Genomic DNA, 24,763 nt, shown 5'->3' on the forward strand with positions numbered 1-24,763 from the left:
ATCTGCCTGCCTCTGCCTCCCAAGTGCTGGGATTACAGGCATGCACCACCACTGCCCTGCAACAATGAACTTTTAACTCAGAACATCTTGAGTTACAATTTAATGCCTACCAGTTTTTATCAATACAAATGGAGCTTCAGATTTCCCAGCATAATGTGGAGCTATGTTGTCAAATATTTGCTAGGCTTTATAAGAAATAAAGGGGGCATGTATAAAGGGCAAATTAAAGCATTTCTTTTAACAGTGAAATAGCTAAAAGTTAGGATTCCTTATTGAAAATGAAATATTCATTTGATTTTAAAGATAGTTTTTTATTATATGTTCATGCTGCACTTGATTGGCTACTACAACTACCTTAATCTTACAGAGGCTTGCTCCAAACTTCTAGACATGTAAGTGTTTGCAGCGAAGTGATTTATTTTATTAGAGTTAACGTTCTACTATATCAAGAATTTTTGAGATTTTTATCTTGAACTTTTTCCTGTTCTTAATTGAGTGTTTGTGAGGCACCCACATTTGTAAAAGAGACATTAATAAAGTTTAAATACCATATCTCTTTTCTGGTTCGATACCACTATCAATGTTAAATAAAGATCAAGAGAACAATCTAAATAGGCTTCTAACTCATAAGGAAATAGAGGCAATCACTAAATGTCTCCCAACCAAAAATGTCCAGAGCCAGATGATTTTAGTGCAGACATTCAAAGAAGAGCTAAAATCAATATCTTCAAATTAATCCACAAAATAGAAACATAAGTTACAAAGCCAAGTTCATTTTATGAGGCTATAGTCGCCCTGATACATTAACCACACAAAGACTCAGCAAAGAATGAGAATTTCAGACCAATTTTCCTTATGAACATTGATATAAAAATATTCAATATAATATTTGCAAACCAAATCCAAGAACACATCAAAAACATCATCCACCATGAACTAATAGGCTACATCACGGATGTACTGGGATCATTCAACATATGAAAGCCCATCAATGTAATCTCTTATATAAATGAACAAAACAACAATGCAATATAAATCAAAAAACAAAAAAAATCCATGATCAAGTTATTATTTGCTGAAAAAAAAGCTGTGGCAAAAATCCAACACCCCTGCATTATAAAAGTCTTGGAAAGATCAAAGATAAAAGGCACATACCTTAAACACACAAAAAGGCAATATACATCTAGCTCATAGCCAACATGAAACTACACAGAGAAAAACATAAGGCATAGTGACATACCTGTAGAATATGGCTTACATAGTTTGATTTCACTAAATCCACATTCCTATATTATCAGTTATGTTTGATCTTCAAATTGAAAGAAATGGCACAATATATAATAAAATAATTTAAAATATTACCTAAAATCTGATCCAATTCTCTTCCCATTTTCTGGTTCTCCAGGATCCGGACATAAGTTGGAAGCTGTTTTAATACCTCCTTCATTTACTGTAACAGGAGAAAAAAAACAACAAAATAATTGAACAAATAGAGAATGTTTGGTTAAAAATGCAATGATAAAAATATTGAAATCTACAGAAATATACTATTATACATTATTTGAGCACATAAAATTAAAATATAATTTCAGAAAACAATAATAAAGTGAAAATAATGTTTTTGCTTAAGGGCACATGAGAAGATAAATTCTGAAGATTGTAATAATGATATATACTATTCTGGATATAACCTACCCAAAATGGATACTTTAGTTGTAATTAAATTTACATTTTAAATGGCCCAAGTTATCAGTGTTTTGTTTTGTTTTTTTTCATTAATTATCATCCTCAGAGTGGTCATCACCTGTTATGACTATGTTGCCTGAATCCTAGTTATTTTTAAAATTTAATAAAATACAATATGAAAAAAGTTTATTTTAACACTTTTGTAAAAGGAAGCATCTTATTTTGCCAACAGCAAAATAAAAAATATGTAAATTACAGTATTTCACTGAATCTTGATGATTCAAGAAAACAAAGTTAACTTTATTCTCTTACAATTTCTATAACTCTTAGATTAAGCTACTTTGCATATATTCACAGTTTTTAAGGATAATTCCATTCATGATAAATTGTTAACTTCTTTTTTCAGTAGAGCAAATGTGATCACATTGGGAAATTAAAATGTATTTTATTATAAGTTTATTTATGTATGCTTGTATAGATATGTACATATAAATGCATGTTTTTTTCACTATTAATATTGAAACAAGGTCTAATTATACAACTCTGGTTGCCCTCATTGGTATTGTATAACATTTAGACCTTATATTCTGATTATCATTTCTAGAATATCTGAGTGATATTTTACTACATCAACCTTAGAGTGAAATTGTGGGTTTGTTCTATTGTTTATATCCTTGCAAATTCGTGTGCTCCTTTAAAGAAAAGAACAGGTCCAGAGGGAAAAAAGAGTGTAGCTTATAGCAGTGCTTGCAGTGCACTGAAGAGTGGGATCATCTGGAGATTCTTTTGTGGAAAGCAATGATGCCCAGTTCTTGCTCTACCTGGGCATTGCGTTAGAATGTACCTAGGCAACACCATTTGTCAGGCTATATTGACACATAAAAAGAACTATTGAAGTGATTCTAATGTAAAATCAAAGCTGACAGTTGTTGGAATTTGGCTTAATTTTTATGATTCAAATCCATGCTTATTTTAAAAGTAATTCAATGGAAAGGCAGAGAGCTTTGCCTTCTTTCATGTATTCTTTCACAGTTGTGTCTATTGTAATGTCATCATTTCCTCAAATAGATATGCAAAATGGCATAGTTCCTCTGATCATTCAAAAAATACTTCCATAAATATTACAACAAATTAGTTCTTGCCAGCTCTATTATGTGCTCATGGGTTCATTGCACATGGCTTTTTAAATATAATTGTTTTCTCAAATTGCTATTTAATTCCTCTTAACCTTTTTGAGGATTTTCTGGATCACAGTCTTGGTTTGGCTAATTCCACTATAGTAGGTTAATTCTGTTATTGACACGGAGCTAATCTCATTTTATTTCATTGTTTGAAACATTACTGCTATTCTTATAGCTTCTTTGTATGAAACTGTTATCTGTACCAGATTTTCTATAAATCAGTTTCCAAAGCTTGCATTGTCATTTTATTGCTGCTCAGATGCAAACTTACAATCCTTATAATTTCCATGGTAATAATGTGGTCTACTGTCAACCTACTCTGTGAATGAAATGATTGCTAAATTTTTAAAATGTACTTTCTTTTAATTTGTATTACATTAATACCTCTAAAGACTTTAGATCATATACTAAGTCAATTTTATCTCTTATTAGTCACTAATATATATATATATATATATGTATATATATATATATATATATATGCTTTGCTTAAATATACCTCCTTTCTCTCTATATATGATACCTTCATGGATGTGTATGAATTTTCTTTATGTCTCATACAACACATTTTTAGGTCTTAAAACATAATAGTTTAATACATAGTTTTGGTTCCTCTTCTTTGAAAACATGATTGCTCATTCTTATCCTGTTACTCTAAACCTACTTTTCACAAAACTTTGAACATTTATATTGATAATATTTATATAATTTTAAAATATTTGCCAGCTAAAAATAGTAATTTTTTTTCTTTTTATACTTTGCACTTTTTATATCATTTATAAAAGCTTAACATTTAGTTATTTTCACATATTGACAAAAGCTAAGAGAAGTCAGTATTTTTAATATATATACTCTAGTAGTGTGTCAACATGTCCTTATACATTGTTCTCATGGAATGAGGATTTTCATGGTAGTGGTATATTTCTGATTCTTGAAAGGCTTGTCTATAGAGAGCTACTAAATTGTCACTTTTTAAACTGTGTAGATTAAAGGATGATATGTCCATGGTTTAACTATCTTGTTATATAATGCAGTACATATCATAAACTATAGTATAATATGTAGCAAGTTATAATCCATGAGTGTCTTATTAGTACACATAAGATATAAAATTAAATTTTCATGTTTTTAACTCTCCCATTATTATTGCCTTAAATGTAATACTGTGTAATACTTTACATAAATATCCAAATATTTATTTACAATTTGCTATGTGTCAGGAATCATTCTAGACACTTTTTACAATTACTTTGATCCTCCAGATAATCTTCAAGTTAACTATTGTTATGATAAAACGCCTGCAGGTGAGCAGACTGAAACGTCAATAGATTAAAAAATGTGTTCAGTGCTATATAACTAATTAATGCCAGTGTCTAGAAAACTTTGAATGACACAGATATTACATATGTATTATTTTCTAAAATCCAGAGTATCTCACATTTTATCTCAAAATAAGGACATGCTATATTTTTGATGTTCTTGACTAATTGATTTCAGTTCATGGAATTTTAATTGATATTATTTTGCAGGTATACCTTCATATCCTATTCCATTTTTGCTAGTAAACAAAAATTAGAGTATGTAACAAGACATTCAAATGTATTAAGTATTCATTCCATCAGCTGCTTTCAATGCTTAATGCATTTAACAGGATTGGTCACTCTCCCATGTTGCATGTAATCTCCATAGTATCTTGCATCCTGGATGCATATGAACATTTTTAAAAGTAGGATGTTGACTCTTAAGGAGGGCATAACTGGTAGGAGAGCCTTTTGCGTTCAGCCCTTTAAGTATATTTTCTTCATTAAGATTGTTAAAGCATTGAGAATCATGTTTTTGGACAAACAACAGTAGAATGATCTTAAAACTGAATTATTTATTTTCAAAAAAGTATTTTTTCTTATATATGAGTTCAAAATATACCTCAGAAATTCATACATTAATTACTGTATACATTCTAATTTAAAAGTCCTCATAGATCAAAGAGATTTTGTTATTGAAACAGGTTTCATGTATAAAAATATAAATGAGTTGATTCTGATTTAAATGAACCTCCATGTGAGCCCTTCCACTTGATTACCTTATTATTATTTAAATTTTTTTGTTTGATTTGCTCAAACTTTATATGCACCTTTGGATATTATTCTAATATTAAATGAAAACTATCAACAGTGTTGTGTTATTTTGTACAAATTTACTTAATATCCTGTAAATAATTGGTTCCTATTTCATTTAATTTCTTGGGAAAATTAGTGACTAGATTTTTTTCATCCTTTCATTACATTATTCTAGTAGAGCATAGTAGAGGACTGTGGAGTACATGGTTAATGATCACTTGGAATGCTCAAAGTTTCTTTATAATTCCATGTTATAAGAGAGCCCTACTAAAGAAGTAAGACACCAAGTCGAGTAGTTTAAATTTATAACAATTTTTAAAATATTTTTATAATATGGTATACAGTATTTCACGCTTTAAAAGAAAATCTATATGTTTTGTGCTTATGACTGACAAACTTCCTTTAATGAAAAGGAAGGATTGGGCAATTCTTTAACTTAAAACATTAAAGGAAGATAAGCCTTGAAATTAGATTTTAGACTCTGACACAAAGAATGCTGGAGTTTCAGGAACACTCAGCTCATTTGTGCAAGGTAAATAGGCCAGGAAGGCAGGTCTTGACAATCATCATTCTTATTCCAGCCACACTTTCTTTCTTTTTCTTTCTTTCTTTCTTTCTTTTTTTCCCTTGTTCTTTCCTTCCTTCTTTCTTTTTTTCCTAATTTTTTTGGTTTGTTTTTGTTTGTTTTTGAGACAGGGTTTCTCTGTATAGCCTTGGTGGCCTGGAACTCACTCTTCACTCTGTAGACCAGGTTGGCCTGGAACTCGGAAATCCGCTTATCCCTGCCTCCCACTTGCTGGATTAAAGGCATGTGCCACCACAGGCCTTAGTTCCAGCCACATTTATGTTCAGTAGAACTAACTCTTTTTAGTCACAAGAAATAGAATTTCAACTTTTATTTTTAATAAAATATGGATATGTAATAATAGTATAATTGCATTAATATTTTGAATTGTATTAAACACGTAATAAGAAATGGTGAGGACTTAAATCCTTATTTGAAACGGGAGAGTATGATTAAAATCAAAATGATATGCTTTGTTAAAAATGAGATAAGACATTTTGAAACAAACTGGTCCATGCTGGATAAATATGTTGTATTAAATAAAATTTGAGTAATATTGGGCTACTATTTTGCATCCATAAGAAATGGAACATGGAACTTGTTCTTTTCTATTTAAGGATTATCCCTATTCAAATAGAGTATTTTAAATGGGCTATGTGAATTAGAACCTCGTTTTAAATTTATGATCAAAATTATTCACATTTTTTATATTAGCATTATGATTAATTATTTTAGAACTATATGATTGACATGTATCTTTTCATGTAAAAGAAACATTGAAATTCTCTTTAGAGTTGTATGTATGTACCATAAAAATAATAAAATATTTATTAGACTAACATGTTATACCATCTAAAATAAACAATTTCATAGATCAGGTAAATATGCACATAAACTCAATTATCCAGTACAATCAGAAGCTTAAAGTATGGAGTGTGTGAAGTGACATTTTTATGACAAAATGAGAAAATAATGAGCAAGTATGAGGTTTGTTATTTTACTTAAATTTCCAAGTTAAACACACAAAGAGCCAAAGTTTTGGAGAAAAATAGTAGCACATCTCCTATTTAGTTTTGAAAGCATGATTTTTTCTTGTCTTATAGCTATGATAAGATCTGATATTCTGGGATTATTAAACTTAATGATATGTTTGCAACCCATTGTACTCATGCATTTTTTGTTTATGGGATGTTTTAGTGCTCTTCCAAAGTATTATATACAGGTTTGTATAAAATATATTCTATCATAGTTTTGAAATATTGGCTAATAGTATATAAAGTATTCTTTAACCCAAAATATATATAGGAACCATAGCGGAAAGCTAAGTATTTTGAAAGTATTTATAATGCATCTTCCAAAGTCAGAGGACTTCAGTTTTGTAATTTTAAATATAGAAATGAAATGCAAAAATAACCTTATAATTTTTCTAATAACATATATTGATACCATAAAGGATACAGAGTAGTTTCCTATAGGTGAGATAATAATTGATGTGACAATTTATTACTTACATATGTAATATATATAAATATAGGTAAACTATTTGTAAAATAGTAATCAATGAGTTTTGATAAATTATTAGTTACAAAGTTATTTAATTATATTTTGGATTTGAACGCAATTTAACTAGAGTGTGCTTCTTTCAAGAATAAGTAACAATATTATATATTTTAGAAGTACATATTATCAGTTTTTCATTGTCTTTTTGAATTCAGATACTTGTATAAAATATTTTTCTCAAGTTTATATATTTAATAATGAGGTTTGCAATTTTAACCAATTGCTATTCCATTTTGTGATATAAATGTACAACTCTTGAAAATTAATCCTTCTATATTTATGATAGCATAGACTTTTCATCTGTGACTTTTTTGAAATAAATAGAGAGCACTAGAAGATAAAGCCCAGTTGTGTGACGAAAATATTTATTTTAGACTTTTAATAATAGTTTCAAATTCAGAAATAATTATAATAAGATTTATTTAGAAAATATTATGTGCTTTTTTATTTGAATAAATTATCCCAAGTTAATAAGCCCTTTTAAAAAAATGTTAGAATGTTTTCTAAGATTTGTCTGTGATAATTGAGCCATATTCAGATAAGTGTTGCTAAAAGAAACCTACAACATTAAGAAGCATCTGCATTTTGTCCTCATGCACCAAATATAAAAATTTGTATTATTATCACCACATGAGATCAAAGTGTTTTTCACATAGCAATAAATTTTAGCAAAAATAAATTATGAGTTTGGTGAATTACCATTAAACTAATATACACTTAAATTCAAAAAATATTTAATAATTATCATGCATGTTATATAAATATTAATGCAGTTATTTGTTAAATGCACAGACACTTAGATCAAACACAGACACCACAGACACAACAGACTTCACTCTTGCACTAGAGAAAGTAACAAAAAGGAGGGCACTCACAGAGAGAAAACTTGTTGCTGTTGTCTTTCCCTGGAAACAACTTAAATCCTCTAGATTTAAAATCTATGGCCTTTTTCACTAGTTAAGAAAACAAACAAAAACATGTATCAGGAAATACAGTTTTGAAAATGAAATTCAAGTTAACAAATTTGGTTAGCATGGAATTATGCAAGTTAAAGAAACTACTCTCTTAAGTTTGATTGATGGTACTCACAGGAAAATAAATTAAAAAGGTACTAAAAATCACCTAGCAATAAAATACTAAACATTTTAGAATTTCAAATATTATATAGGGAATAAGTGATACACATGTATGAATTTCTTTAGAACTATCTAACTTTTAGAGTAAATACATAACCTTGACTGTCCATCATTAACCACTTGGTTTTATTAAATTTTGTTGGACAAATTATACTTGAAAATGAATGTTAGTCGGGGCCTTAGAAAAATGGAAATAGTATCATAATCTTTAATTTTTTAATTGAATTAACCAAGAACTTTGGCATATTAGGGAAATAATATAATTGGATAATTACATTGTAGTATTTATGCCAATAATTTTCAGATATTATCTTTGATCTTTGTAATATGACTGATGCCAGAATAAATTGCTCCAAATGTAGAAAAATCAATTACAAGTGAGTAATATCTTTTCATTATTTGGTAACTTGAAGATTTTCTGCCAATGCTGATCATGAGGGTTCCAATTTTCTCATTGTGATGCTATTCTATTATCCATACAAAAATAGCTGTATATAAATACAAATATATGTGAATTAAATTGGTAGGCTGAAGGAAGTGTTTTATAATCTAGAAATGTGCTAAAAATAATTGGCAGTTATTTGCATGAAAAGAAAGTTTTATCTCTTATTTTTTTACATTTATTTTTTTGGATTTTATGTATGTATATGCTTGCTCATGCTCTTTATGTGTGTGTATATGTGTGTGTGTGTGTTTATGTGTGTGTGTGTGTGTGTGCATATGCTGCAGCATCTGTGTGGAGGTCAGCTGACAACTTTTAGGACTTGTTTTGTTCATTTCTTTGTGTTTGTTACAAAGGCTGTAGGGATCCAGCTAAAGTCTTCAGTTTTAGCAGTTAGGACTTCTGTTAACTAGCTGTCTCACAATCCATAAAAGTTTTGTTTTACATATTATTTAATAAAGTGCATTTGGTATGGATTTCTAAGAAAAAAAGCATTATGTTGTTAAGGTGTATGTGTGTGTGTGTGTGTGTGTGTGTGTGTGTGTGTGTGTGTGTGTAGGTAAGAATGTATATGTGCAAAATAGATACTATATGCCCTTGTTGTCTATGTTAGAACATCATTGCCATTCAAAACAGAGTATGCATGATAAGCAGGACCGGGAAGACAGGGGTGATATTTGTGACAATGTTGGCAGTGTCATTACTGGTAAAAATGTCCGTGTCTTGTAAATATGAGAACTTAAGGTTTAAGAGGTCTTTCTATCACAGAAATCAAATATTATAAACTCAAAAGACATCTCCCAGCTTTAAATACCTCATTTGAATTGCCTGAACTATCCACTACATTATAACAAAGGCACCTATTTAATAAACAAACCTATATTTTTGACATGTATACTTGGTAAAGCACTGCAATTTACAACATAAAGACTTTCAAATGGAGAAATGCAAACCTTTGGTATTGGTGAAATAAATATGTTTATTGAAAATAATTTAACTTTAGATATTTAGAGGATTATAAAAGAAAATTATACAATATAATCAAGATTATCAGAAATCACTACAATTTTAATGATGTTAAATGCTGATATAATAAGAAAATTATTTATTCCAAATCTCCAGTTTTATAGTATTTATTGTTACAAGCACTTGATTAGTCACAGGGATACAGTATAAATTCTATCTCTGTTCATAAAATATCACTTACTTATTCTTTTTCAAAGGAAGCCTATTACATATAAACAATGTGCATTTTACTGATTTTTTTTGGTGAATTTTTATTTTATCACTTAAGTTTACATGAATAATAAGTATATTTTCATGTTGTGCCTTGAGATATGGTATATACTTACATATTTGCAAGTTCTCATTTTAAATTAAGTTTAAGCTTAGCTTTATCTTTTATTCAATAAATGAACTATATTAGAAAGACCACTTTATTCATTTTTAGTAATTGAAACATTCATAACTTAGATGTTTGACTTTGAGGATATGGAATATCTTAAAATTTGTAGTGTATTAATTTCTAAGATATTAAATAAAGTCATAAGTTTTGAGAGAAAATGTTGGAAGTAAATTAGGGGTAGAATTGAAAGAGGAATAATTATGGGTTTGGTTTTGAACAAAACACATTGTATGCATGTAGTTTTCAATTAAAACCCTTTGCACAATGTAAAGTGTGCAGGTCTAAATACACAAACAACAGCTGCTGACATCCCACATATTATGGTGAAAGCAAACATGTATTCTGCAACTTCCTACGAGAATTATTTTTAAAGTTATTGTATTCTTATCACACAAAATTTGTGACTTTTCTTTGTATATTAAACAACTCTTTACCTAAATATCTTTAAATAATTGCCGTCCTTAGAAAAAAAGATACAAAATTGAAATTTGAAAAATTTTGTTCTGTTAAAGGGTAGTGTTTTGTTAATATGTGTGGTACTTCTCTCACTGAACTGGGAATTAGAAACCTGCATTCAAATATTGAAAATGTGCAATTCATTGCTTAATGTTTCCATTCTGCCTTAAGAAATCCATCTGCCTAGTATTAACTGTTTGAAAACAGAATTCAGACCAAAGTAATATGGCAAATCTAATGTAATCAGAATCCTCAAAGGGATTAAATCCATCCTAGGGATTAAAATTTCTCTGGAGAATTTAAAACATTCAGCTGCAATAAGAGAACACGATTTGGTAACTTGCAGTGACTCCCTGAATTCAGGTCTATAAATATTAATGTTTAATTTGTTTCTCTAGATCTACTATTGACTGAATCAAGGACGTTTTGGGAACATATTCCACATAGGGACCCCTAAGTGATTGTGTTGTCAATATATGTCTTAGAAAAAGAGCTTAAGTGATGTTATCAGGGTACAAGGAACATCATCTCACCATTTCCCCTATCATTCACAGGTTAGTATGAGAGTAATAATGTAAAAATAATATAAAATTTTAAGTAATGATATTTTCTTCATACATTTTTCTTTAATATATATTAAATATACATATTATATTATATATACTATATATAATATACATATAACACATATCTTATCATGGAGTAAGCAGTAATTGAAGAGCTTCTAGAATATGTAAGAGAAGCCTAAGAAAAATTCATCAATATCTTAAAGAGGAATGCACGGATCATGTCAAACGTGCTAAAAAATAAAAATAAATTAAATAGAATTTGTATACACAGAAGTAATAATGGGCATCATTGAAATAAAATGTGAAGATCATACAATGAAATATGTTCAGAAACAACTAAATTTGTTGTGTCATACATGTTAGAAAGACACAAAATTCAAGATGTTTTCAAATGTGAAATTATGCAAACAACTAAATTTTATAAGACATTTATTTCATACATATTTAAAAATCTTATGTGCTTTGCTGAAAACTACTATAGTTGTATGATAGTCCAGATATGCCAGTGTGTTTCTTAGATTTTAAAATCTCATCTTTTCTACTATGCAAGGGCTTGTATATGGAATGTTAATTTCTGGTATAGCCAGAAATTTTTAATTTTTAATTCCCAAGTAAATTCTATTATGATATATCATAATCTTAATAATTTTGAATTATACCTTTAAACTAAAAATATTTATATATAATTCATCACCTATTTCTTTCAGATTCGTAGTACAAATTTCACTATTACGCCAAGTTAGAAACCTTCACAAACCATTAAAAAAAAAGAAGTCAGTCCGTTAAGAATGTGTGGAAATGTGCTCATCATGTAAGAACAGCTACTCAGCATGATTTGAGCTACATCATGGAAGGTCTTTAAAAACCCAAAGCTAAACACTCCATTATAAAATGAGATTGGAAGTCTAAACTTTATCTACTTCCCAATAACTAATGTGTAGAAGATTTTCATTTTCAGAACTGAAAACAATGCTGAGCATTATAAGGAAGTATTGTACTTTACTAAATATAGATAAGGACTATTGGTTAAAGTCTATAGGTCCTATAAGTAAAATTAAATGTGTTACTTTTGTTTAGGAGACAGTATTCAATTTAATAAATGGCTGAGGGTTCACATGATTAATTATGGAAAAATGTGCTTAAATTTATCTGTGAATACCCTTTCTTCCTAAAAAGGGAGCAAATGCAGGAATCCCTAACATTTGCTTACATAACAACAGATGTATTCTCACCACTTGGCATAGCAGGTCTCACAGCTACGGTGTGCTGTAAAATGTCAGATTTTATGTAAAAATGTGAGATTTCTTATTCTCTTTGGGTATCCTTATAGGTGGTATAATAAAGTTACCATATGGAAAATTATCATTGCTTGAGTTTACAGATACATTTTACACTTTAGAAATGTTTCAACCTCTTAATTTAATTATATTTTCTAAGAGCTCCAAATCAAGTAACTATTAACTGTGCTTTACAGTGTAATATTAATATTTTTTAGTAAGTTTTCAGCTCTTTTTGAATGCTAATGATTTACTGATTGATTATATTATTTATAATTTCTGTTCTCTATTAATAAATTTCACTGGAATTCTACATGAAATTGGTTAGTTAATATTTTCTTACTCAAGGTACACTAATATTACATTACATGACTTCGAGAACACTATTTAAAGAGTATGTATGTCCACTCTGATGCCTAAAAATATGAAAAAGCAACGAAGAATAGGAAATATATTACAGGTTCTCTGCAAGCATTAGACTGTACAATCTATTCTAACAGTTCAATCTTCAGCAGTGTAGTGAAGAATTATACATTTAAGAATGAAAGAAAATTAAAATAATGATCAGAACCATTGTTTAATCACTTGAGATCTTGCTTCTTTTGTTACATACATGTTTTTCACTTTAACATTTTGTAACAAAAAAATGAATTCCATTTAAAGCAAAGCAAGTATAGATGTGCTTTGATAGTTTCAGTTAATACAAAGTTATTCAGTTCTTTGCATGTCTACTCAAGGATCAAAGCACTACTTTAAATCACATCAGTGTCCTATTTGCTGTCCTGCCCTTACTGGCTCTCTGTATTTTTGTCCTTGATCTCTGCCAAGATTTGTTTGAACTTGCTGTAACTTTGCTAAACTAGTTGTGCCACTTCCTAAAACAAAGAGCAGATTCTCAAGTTATCCCACATATCTGTGAAAATGAAAATTCATTTCTTAATAATATCCCCAGGAAATTCCTAGGAATATTTACTGTTTTAAAATTTTGAACTCTCCCACCAGATTCCCTTAACATCTGAAAACTATAACAGGATGATGGAGGAAGGGAGAATAGCAAGGCCGGGATTTTCATTTCATTAAAGGTTAAATAGCATGACATTGGTTTGAATTTACTAAGCTGATTAACTGGTCTCGTGTTCTTGAAGACAGTCCATGATTTAGCCTCTGTCCAAGATGCATACACATCTTTCACTGAATGAAAATAATCACTGCCTCATATTTCTTTTTTTTTTTTATCTATTCTAGGTGACAGCACTCAAACATTTGAGAAACCTTTAAATTGGTATATTTAGAAATAGTCACTATTTCTTAAATTTACTTTATCTTTCTCTTAAGATTTCTATAATGTTCTTTTCTTTGAATAAACCTGAATGAGTGCACCATGGTCAATGAGAACCATTCCATATTTTATTATATATATATATATATATATATATATATATATATATATATATATATATTCCATTCTAAACAACATAAGGAAACATAGCCATGATGACCAGTATATTTCAAAGGATATAAGCTAGATGGAATTCATGACTATTAATCTTTATCCTACTATTGGTGGATATTGTTGTTTGAATAAAAGTGATCCTCAGTGGCATTATTTGGAAGTGTGTTCTTGTTGGAGCAGGTGTGGCTTTTTGGAAGAAGTAAGTCAGTAGGTGGTGGGCTTTGAGCCATGAGAAGCTTAGACAAGGCCTACTGACAGATAGTCTCTTACACTCAGTTCCTTCTCCAATACCATGTCAGTCTCCATACCTCCATGCTTCCTGCTATGATGATAATGGAACAAACCTCTGAGCTTGTAGCCAGCCCCAATTATATGTTTTTGTTTATGAGTTTCCTCAGTCGTGCTGTATCTTTACAGAAATAGAAACCCTAATTAAGAAAGAAGTTAATATCAGGGACTGAGATTTTTCTCTGATAGGCCAGACCATTTGTAGTTGTTTAAGGAACGTGTACTTTTGGACTTTCGGTTAGGAAAGTAGTGAATATTTCATGTTTAGCTTAATAGTCCTTAAAAGTAGGATTCTGAAGGATAGTAGTGCATGATTTGAACTGTGTGGGCCTGAATGGATCAAAAGTTTTCAGAGGAGAAGAAATGTTAGCATGTGGTCAAGAGGCTCTTGTGATATTTTGGTGAATAATGTGCTCCTTTTTGCCGTTTTCCAAAATATCTGACTGAGGCTAAATTGAAGAGTTTTGGATTCATTGAGTTTGTATAAAAGTTTTCAAAACAGTCTAGTATAGATTGTGTCTTATGGATATTAGTGGACATGCTTATGCAGAGCTATAATGAAAGGGAGGAAGAAGATCAAGAAAAGTTACAAGATGTAGCATTTGAGAAGAATCTTGGCACAGGAAAGTAGAATGGGGATAAATCCAGTGTTCAAGGAATTAAACAGTACAGGAAAGCATTATATTGAATGGAATATAGGGAACAGTGAACTCAGAGCCAAATCCTACACAACGTTCTAACTTGTGAAATACAAGAAATGTTCAGGGTCATGTGTGGTGATGACTGCTTTTGCTCCAGGACTTAGAAGGCAGAGGCAGGGAGATTTCTGAGTTTGAGGCCAGTCTACTCTACAAACTGTGTACTAGACCATCAAGCTTAGGCAGTGAGAGAAACAACTAAGAATAGAAATCTGGGGAAACATGTGTTCTGCCATGATGAAAATGAACTAAACGTCTGAAACTGTACACCAGCACCAATTGAATGTTTTCTCTTCAGAGTTGCAGTGGTCATGGTATTTTTTCACAGCAATAGAAACCCTAACTAGTCATTCCTCTAATTCAGCCTTCAGGGTCTCTGACTTCAGTCCAGTGGTTGGGTGTATCTGCCTCTGTCTCAGTAAGCTGCTGGTAGGCCCTCTCAGGAAAGCCATGCCAAACTCCCATCTATAGGCACATCATAGCATCAGTAATAGTGTCAGGACCATGAGTTGGGTCTCAAGTAGGCCAGGTCATTGGACCTCTCTTCCTTCAGTCTCTTCTTGATTTTTAGCACTGCAGTTCTTATAGACAGGAGCAGTTCTGAGTCAAGAATTGACTGTGTCCTAGGAATCCTGTCCCTTGAGGCCCTATCTATCTACTGGAGGTGGACTCTCTGTGTTCCTTCTCCTCAATGTTGGGCATTTTGGTTAAGGTCTCCTCCAATGAGTAATGAGAGTCTCTCACCTCTTGCATCTCTGGTACCTTCTAGAGTGGCTCCTTCTCCCATTCCCCTCAAGCTGCTTATTTCCTTATGCCAAATGGAAGGGGGAAGCCTGGAAGGTGCATTCTCTTGGAGGCAAAGGGGAGGGGGAATGGGATGAGGAATTGTGATTCCAGTGACTAAGGGGAGCCAATGGCTCAAATGTAACTAAATAAAATAACTTTAAAAAAAGAAACCCTAACTAAGACAGTGGATAACTAGTTTCCTAGGAAATGTTTTGAAAATATAGAGTACACACAGCCCTCTTTTAAGCAACCTCATTTTCAAAAAACAGAGAATTCACAAGGATAGAGCAGATAAAATGAAAATAAATGGTTTTGTAATATTGAAGTGATAGAAATTGAAACAAGGTTAAAACTCATAAAAAGTAATATAGCAAATGTTGGAGAAAAGTCAACGTTACAAACTACTTTGATGTAATTTATACATGGTAGCAATATGAATAATGTTCAGCCAAATATTCTTGCGTATAATACATTGTTTAGTTATATGTTTTATCTTAAAGGCTCAGTGCTGATCTTTATTTTTCTTAATATGTTCACATCTATTTTTTCTTAAAAAAAACTTATACTACTACTCTATATTTTCTCTTTTTAAAAGCTATAGAAGACGCTTCTGTCTTATTGTTATCAATAATACATATATATATATATAATTTCTTACTTTCTATATATGTGAAAATGAAAGATTCTTAGTAGATTGTTGAAACAATCACTGAGTCTAAAACCTCAATGCACCACTAAAACAGTCATCTAAATACAGGATAACAACATTCTGTATAGTCAGACACCACTTTGGATTATTATAATATTAACTTGTATATTATCATTATTTCCTGTTTCCAATCATTTTTTCTCTTTTTATTTGATGAAATAAATTTTAAATCATCAGCAGTATCTGCTTTTAAACTACATTATGTAATAATTTATTTTAGCATCTTCAAATAACTTGAGACCCACCAAACTATTACTTCAGCTTTTTTCTTTTATTATAAACCACAACCTCATGTAGGTTCCCCCATTGTATGGAAATTTGTTTTAAAGGTATAACAAGAATTGAAAGGTCAACTTTTAGATGAAATTGTACCAATTATCTATTCTTTTCTGAAAAAAAATTCTCTTAGCTTCATTTCTTCCTAGTGGGAAAGTTCAGGAAAGCTGCTAAAACTTGCTTGTATTATCGTAAGCTTATTCAACAACAAAATGTACAAACTTTACTAAGGAACTAGGTCAAATAATTCTGAAAATTTCTGTTTCTCAAAATCTCTTGATATTATAAAGAAATGCCAATTTGGAACGAGGCCTGCCCTACATGTGTAACAGATGTGCAGCTTGATTAGTCTTCATGTGGGACCACTAGCAACAGGAGCAGGGGCTGTCTCTGACTCTGTTGCCTGCCTTTGGGTCCTTTACCCCTAACTGGGCTGCCTGGTCTAGCCTCAGTAGGAGATCTTCCCAGTCCCACTGCCACTCGATAGGCCAAGGGGTTTGACATCCCCGGGAGGAGACAGGAAGTGGGGGATAGAGGGAGGTGAGGTATGAGGGAGGGACTGGGAGGAGAGGAGGGAGGGAAAGCTGGGGTTGGGATGTATAGAAAATCAATTAATTACAAAAAGAAACCAATAGATGTGACTTTCCTCCTCTAAAATCTCTCTTCCAAATAAATTATTTTCATGAAAAAATAAATATTTTGGAAAGTCCAGGCTTCTTCATTAAGAAGCAATAGCTCATGATTCCCAATATGAAATGGCAGAATTGTGAAGGGAAGGGTACTGTAGCACTACGCTTCTCTGCTCTCCAGAAAAGTGTAGAGTGACTGTGTGACTTCATCCTGCTCACAGCAGGACTGCCATATGCTCTAAGAACTACATGTAAGAATGGCAGCTTGCTGCAAAAATGGGTGCAAATGCCTTGAAATAATTCTGAAGAAGATAAAAATGTCTTTAACACAATCTTGTTTTCCTGTACTTTAAAAGGCAGAGGACTTTCTTTGGCATAAATATCAGGCACTGGTAGAAGTTCTAGTCATTTTGTATATTTTAACAAGAAAAAGAAAAAAAAATAAAACAGACAAACAAAAAAAACCAAAAAAAAAAACCATTTTCCTGGTAGCCTTTTCTTTCACAGGTAAATTAAATGATGGTAAATATTCCAGAAAATAATTTATACATAAAATATTTTAAATTCTTATTTTCCAATTAGGTTCTTCATTTTGTATTATTTGAGGTTTAATTGTTTGTTCTGCTTTTTGAGATAAAGCATAACTATGTGTCCCTGTTTCCTGGAAAGTGACTACATAAAACAGGGCTCAAGCTCAATAAATCTTCGCGACTCAGCCTCCTCAGTACTGAAATTATACAATAATTCCTAGAAAACCTTTTTTATATTCAACTCAGTAAATATTATTTTTTCTAGTTTATCCAATTTTTATAAAATAATAAATTATAAGTTAATATTAAAAGGCAAGCAAATAACAAGTGAAATAATACTGGTGCCTATAGCAATATGTTAAAAAATTCTGAAAAATTAACATTTATAAAACAATCTTGGAGTTACTTCAATAATGTTGGCTGCCTGAAAGGCCACTATCAAGATACACCAGGAGGCCCAGTCATCATAAATTATAAAATGTGCATAGATCTAACTCTAGAGCACGCTTTGAGAGGTGACATCCCATGAAAATATTAAAATGAATACTCACATTTGCAAATTAAATAATGCCCACTGTCTAATATTGCCATTAGGTTCATTGACAGTCACAGTATTTATATGTCTTCATAATGTACATAAACTTGTTACCAAGTAAATTCTAACATTTTTCCCATTATTTCACCTTTCACTCAAAAAGTAATTTACTAAGCAAAACACCAAAACTTTAAAAATGTAAGAAATTATTTAGTATTGTAAATGATATTGCTTTGATACTATCATAAACGTGATGAAGTATAATAATAAAACAGAAAAGTGGACTGATTTACATCCTATAATTATATACTTAAATAAAATATCAGATCGCTTTGTATTTTTAGGTTACTAAAAAAACAAAATGAACACAATTTTCACATGATAATGTATATAAGAAAGTGTCAAGAGATAAAAAAGATATAAAAAGATAAATATGAACCCCCCCCAAGCCCACTATTGACAATTCTCTATTATTGGTATTTACTATACTAATATCATATTTTTACTTCCAAAATTAACAAGTAGAAGTATATTATAAAAGTCCTATATAACCAGATGTTTTGTTATAAATTTTCATGTCATTATTTGTGCTTTAATATGATTTTAAATTTAATTTGTTATTTTCTTTCACCAGTTATTATGATGGAAGTCAAGAAGGAAAAAGTAATTTGATTTTTAAAATATAAGATATAGGTGTTTATTGAAAATATTAATTTGATAATCAATATTTTGTATATTTTCACTATATTTTATTATAATTATAAGTTAGACATCTTGAGATTTGAGACATGATAAGAAATAGTATTTTTACTTTTGTTATTTTGTGTAACAACATATTTAAAAGAAAAAGTTCTAGGTGTATAATGTGGGTTAAAAGTTAAGAAATATGAACTGAAATTTGATTTTTCATTGTTCTTATTATTCATCAATTTACAAACTGATTTTACCCATAAGACTTTAGAGGATGTTAGAACTTATTCCAAAGACCACCTGAATTATTTTCATTAGTACTGAATGAGGTTTTTATTTTATCAATGCCATTATGTTTTAGATGAAGAAAAGACTTCTGAGTGAGTCCATGCAGTAGTCCCGATGGTGTATGTTGCTGTCTCCACGATAGTCATCTAGCTACTGAATATCCCCATCCACATTGCCTTAAGAAACTGAACCTTAGAAGCATGACTTCTACTGTGATACTATCGTGTCATACTCTTGTTTGGTACACATCAGTTAGTTGATCCACACTGAATTTTGAGAACTATAGTCTAATATATAGAAGGCTGCTCACTATTAACTGTTAATTGGACTCGTATATATTAATAAAATACCTGTACCCTGTTTATTTAAACTCATTCAAATTCATCCTAATGTCATTTTTAACAGATAATTCCTCCCAGTCTAAGTTGCCAATGTATTAAATTGTTTATTGTTTCTGGGCAAATATATTATTTCTTTATATACTTCTATCATTCTCTGCTTATGGGTTGAGCTTCAGGTGTACTGTCTTACATATTTTTCCCCTCAAGTGAGGCTCAAATTCTAAGAAATGCATGAGAGCTCAGAGCATGTCTTAATTTTTCACTTGGTTCTTATCACATAACACAGAATATCCATTCTCGCCAAAAAGCATTTTTTGATTTCCCAAATCAGGACCGTTCTTTATCACATAGGCCACGTATGATTTCTACCCAGCACATGTAAGTATTAGGCCATTAGTTACTATCTTTTCATGTTTTCTTATGAATTTAATCAAGAAGGACCTTCTCAGTTTTCTTCAAAACTGCATATTCCAAGTGAAAAGAGAAGAAGAAAGACTATAATGGAAGGGAGGAAAAAGAGGGAGAGATTATACAGGGGATTAAATAATCAAGAGAAAGAAAAAATGAAAGAAAGAAAAAGAGAAAGATGAAAATCCAAAGAAAGATTTCTAGACAAGAGTTAAGTAAATGAATAACTAATTAAATATACTGGATTATAGTAGTGAAGAAAGTAGAAAATAAAAACGCTCTTATCTACCCTTAAGTGTAATCTGTCTTATGAGAAGAGAAAAGAATTAGAATTCTAATTAGATATCTTAAGGAATTTAAGGCACAGATGTTAGCATTAGGCCCTAGGAAAGTGGGCACGTGGCTGATTTTTATGCACAAGATAAGCACAAAGTAAATCCTTGCGTTTTTTTTTTTCCTGAGAGCAATAACCACTCTATTCTTGTTTATTTTTTATGATCTCATCACAAAGACAAACACAGGATGATGAATAGGTTCTGAATCAATATATGATAGTATCAGATGGAATATACAGCTTTACAATAAAAATGATACCATGCATTACTAAAGGAAAAATTTTAACATACTTTCAGAATATACAAAATGTCTCTTCCTCAACCTAATTTTGAATATGTATTATTTTGCACTTGTCAGGTTACCTGTTGATTGATTGATTGACTCGTGTGTGTGTGTGTGTGTGTGTGTGTGTGTGTGTGTGCACATGCGCGCGCGTGCACGCGCGGCAAATATTTTTATATCAGTTTTCAGCAAGTTTTCTAGGAATTTTAACCAAGGGCCCTAGAAGCTTTTTATTCTTAGCTATCTAGCCAAACTCTGCTTGAAAGCTTTGTCATTTTAAAAATTAGAAATATTCAAAAGAACCTGATCTATTATTTAAAAATATTATAATAGTCTTCCTCATAAAATTTTCTCTTAACTTCTAATTACAGACACTAAGACACATCACACAGGACATATCACACAAAACAGACCATTCACACTTATCGCCATCTGTATGTCTTAGGCAATTTGTGCTTATTTCTTCTTTTATAATTGACAAGCTCTCTTTCAGTTCAATTTTATCATTGTACTTTTTTTTTCCTTAAAGACACAGATGATACCTGATATCCGTATGACACCATCACATGATTAGCAAGAGGTAAATTTTCAGCAAGAGTCTAACTAATTTCCAGAGCATACATCAGAACATAGTTAAGGAATCTGTAAAGTATATTTTTCTATGTGATGATGCCAGAGCAAACATGAACAGCATGTTGTACACTCTTCAAACACAGAACAATATATAAAAATGCTCTTAATTTCCTGAAAACATTAAAATATATTTACAGGACACCATATAATTTAATGACATGCATATATTTAGCCCCAAAGACTTTTTTGACACCGTAGATATTCTGTTATACTAATGATGTCAAGTTAGTATCTGAACAAAGTTTTTTATAATATAACTGAGAGCCCTTTTTCTATATAAACTTATTTATATGAAGTAACTGTCTTCTACGGCCTGCGTCCACATAGACTGAAATGACAGGCGCAGTGCCTGCATGATTCTGCACCTGATCTTGTGCACACATGTTATGGCTGTTAGATTGGTGTTCCTGTGGAACTCCTAACAGTGAAAATGGGTGTGTCTGCTACTAAGATTGTTTTCTTCCTATTAGGTAGCCTTGTCTGTGAAGGCTTTTGCCCTGTATTATTATATATATTTTTGTCCAGTTTGACAGATCATTCTTGGAAACCTGATCTTTTCTGAAGAGGAAATGAGGTGCGTGTAAATCTGGAGAAGAGGGGAAGTGGGAGGAGTCTGAGTGAAGAAACAGGAAACTTTAATTAACACTTACTGTTTGAGTGAAGAATTTATTTTTTTGAAACCAACAACAACCTGGTGCTTTAACATTTTATTTGAATATTACTTGTGTTTGTTGAGCTTACAGGGAAGAATGTTAAAAGTTAAAATTCCTAGTCGGGCAGTGGTGGCGCACGCCTTTAATCCTAGAACGTGGGAGGCAGAGGCAGGTGGATTTCTGAGTTCGAGGCCAGCCTGGTCTACAGCATGAGTTCTAGGACAGCCAGGGCTACACAGAGAAACTCTGTCTCGAAAAACCAAAAAAAAAAAAAAAAAAAAAAAAAAAAGTTAAAATTCCTGCTTTTGTTTTTAATAAAATGGCTGATTTGAGTGAATTTATACTGAAATAGGCTATGGTCACTTAATCTTTGACAAAGGAGCTGAAACCACCCAGTTTTCTCTTGAATGTAAAATGAACAAGTACTATTTATTATAGAGAGGGAGATTTTTAACAATTTTTTTTATTAGATATTTTCTTTATTTACATTTCAAATGTTATCCCCTTTTCTGGTTCCCCCTCTTGAAACCCACTATTCCCTCTCATTCCCCCTGCTCGCCAACTCACCCTCTACAGCTTCCTGGCCCTGATATTCCCCTACACTGGGGCATGGAGCCTTCATAGGACCAAGAGCCTCTCCTCTTATTGATGACCAATAAGGCCATCCTCTGCTCCATATGCAGCTGGAGTCATTTTCAGATCCTTAAATTAATCATATACAGTGGTTTTCTGTTACTTATCATAGTCTGAAAGTTCATCAAATTACATAGGAAAAATATTGGAAATTCGTCTCTAGAGGGAGTATAAGGATCCTTGATAAATGCATATTTTAAGATTATTCATTATTTTAAAAAGTGATATAGAAATGGACATAGAGAGGTACAATATTTTACAGATAAAATACATAGTTAAGCCTTACATGACTAAGTACAAAATGCCATATTAGATTTTAATTTGCATAGCTTTGTTGTATTTTTAATTACTTTATTTTAACTAGGGTATCTCAATTTGTTTCAATCATTTAAAATTATGTAAAATAGCTTCTGATGATTAGAAGTGCCCAAAATAAAATAACTGCAATATGAATACAAAAAAAATCAATGAAAATTGGAAATATCATAGTACAAAATAATATTAATTTATGGGCTTTCAAGAACCTACACTCCAGGAAACGCTCCAGTGTTTAGCCGTTAGTGGAAAATTAAACTCAGCAAAAGAGCATGCACTGTGCCATGTTTGTGTTTCTTCAAATGATATTGGTGAACTTTATGACTTATTCCTGTTTAATTAAAGGTTTCTTTTATGTTTTAAAGTATGTATAAAGCTTGCAATAAGGCATTTTATGTTTATTAATTTGGGATTTATATACAATATAATTAGCAACATAATAGCACAGTTTCATAAGAATGTTAATTTATTATATCTATTTTATTGAAGGAGTTATAATAGTGATGAAATATAAAGGACAATCTTTTTTATAACTAATACAGAGATGGGATATTGTAGTAAGAAATAGTCATTTAAAATTTCTCTCACTTAAATGAATCTCCTTGGTTGCCATATTATGAATATTTATTTATTACTTTAACATTTGAGGGAGAAAACTACACTGTGAAAAATAAATGCAGTAAGAAGGACCATTATTTCTTTCAATATCTTATCCTAACTGATTCTAAGAATACATAGGATAAGTATTATGCTTGGGACTTTTCTATTCATGTCACAATGGCAAATTAGGATGAGGTAGCCTAATGTTTATAGGGATATCAATTTGATAACAAGAGTTGAAATAAGAATTGTCTAGTTAAAAGGAAACCAAAACCAATTAAAATGCAAACTTCAGAGCCCAGTCCCAAAGAATAATTCTACAAAATGAATTCTATCTTCCAAAGCTCAGGGGATATCATAGAAAAAAAGGTTAGAAAGACATTAAGAGCCCGGACAAAAGAGTGTTTTGCGAGATTGTGTCTCCTGGGATTACAGAAGCCACACCTATGAAGTCTCACTGACATGACCACTTAAACATGAACTCAAGCAAGAACAACAATTAACATGCTATCTTGGACAAAAAAAAAATGCTCATGAGGTTCAATCCTCCACAAAACAACTAAGTAGTTCAAGAACAATGTGAGTAGAAAAAGTAATCATACCAATTTGGAATTCAATACTAAAAGTTCATCCCTGAAAATTTGCACATAAGTAACATTATAAACACTGAGCAGTTTCAATTTATGTATTTAGGAATATATGTGTATATATGCATATATATATATATATATATATATATATATATACTCACAAATGTATGCATATGTAAAAATACATATGTAAAGTATATATGGATATATAACAGACATATGCATGTACTATATAGTTCTAGTGAATGAATATAAAGTATATATATTATATAGTGTATATATGTGTAGTATATACACATATATATATTAATCTATGTATAGTGTATATATATACATATTATACAATGCATGTATACTATGTATGCATATAACCGATAAATAATGTATGTGTTGATGTATATAACAATTTACAAAAAAAGAGGTCATGAATTTGAAAGAGTTCAAGAAATTGCTTATGAGACAGTTAGGAGGGCAGTAGAGAAAAGTGGGAAATAGTGTTATTATATTATAATCCTCAAAAATAAAATACATAATTAAAATTATTTGGAGAGAAAAAAGAAAATCTGGGTGTATTAGACAAACTAAAAGAAAGTACATTTGGAAATTTAAGAAAGGATGTAAAAAGGAAGGGACAAAGGAAGGAAAGAAGGGATAGAGTGAGGAGAAAGGAAAGAAGGAAGGAAAGAAGGGAGGGAG

The 24,763-nt window shown here is 30.8% G+C and overlaps 1 protein-coding gene across 6 annotated transcripts in view; it reads right to left on the reverse strand.

Moving 5' to 3' along the window:
• The window catches only part of Csmd3 (CUB and Sushi multiple domains 3), a 1,179,548-nt gene that overhangs the window by 712,896 nt on the left and 441,889 nt on the right, over positions 1-24,763 (reverse strand). For 3 of the 6 annotated variants that reach the window (XM_031358936.1, XM_031358939.1, XM_031358938.1), the window contains 2 exons: positions 7,985-8,062; positions 1,363-1,450 (listed from right to left, as the gene is read on the reverse strand). In XM_031358936.1, coding sequence (XP_031214796.1) covers positions 1,363-1,450; positions 7,985-8,062 — 166 coding nt within the window. The remainder of the gene's footprint in view (positions 1-1,362; positions 1,451-7,984; positions 8,063-24,763) is intronic. The other 3 variants (XM_031358937.1, XM_031358940.1, XM_031358941.1) reach the window with 1 other exon arrangement.

This window comes from Mastomys coucha, unplaced genomic scaffold (assembly GCF_008632895.1).
Source record: "Mastomys coucha isolate ucsf_1 unplaced genomic scaffold, UCSF_Mcou_1 pScaffold7, whole genome shotgun sequence".
In the NCBI taxonomy this organism is placed as follows: Eukaryota; Metazoa; Chordata; class Mammalia; order Rodentia; family Muridae; genus Mastomys; species Mastomys coucha.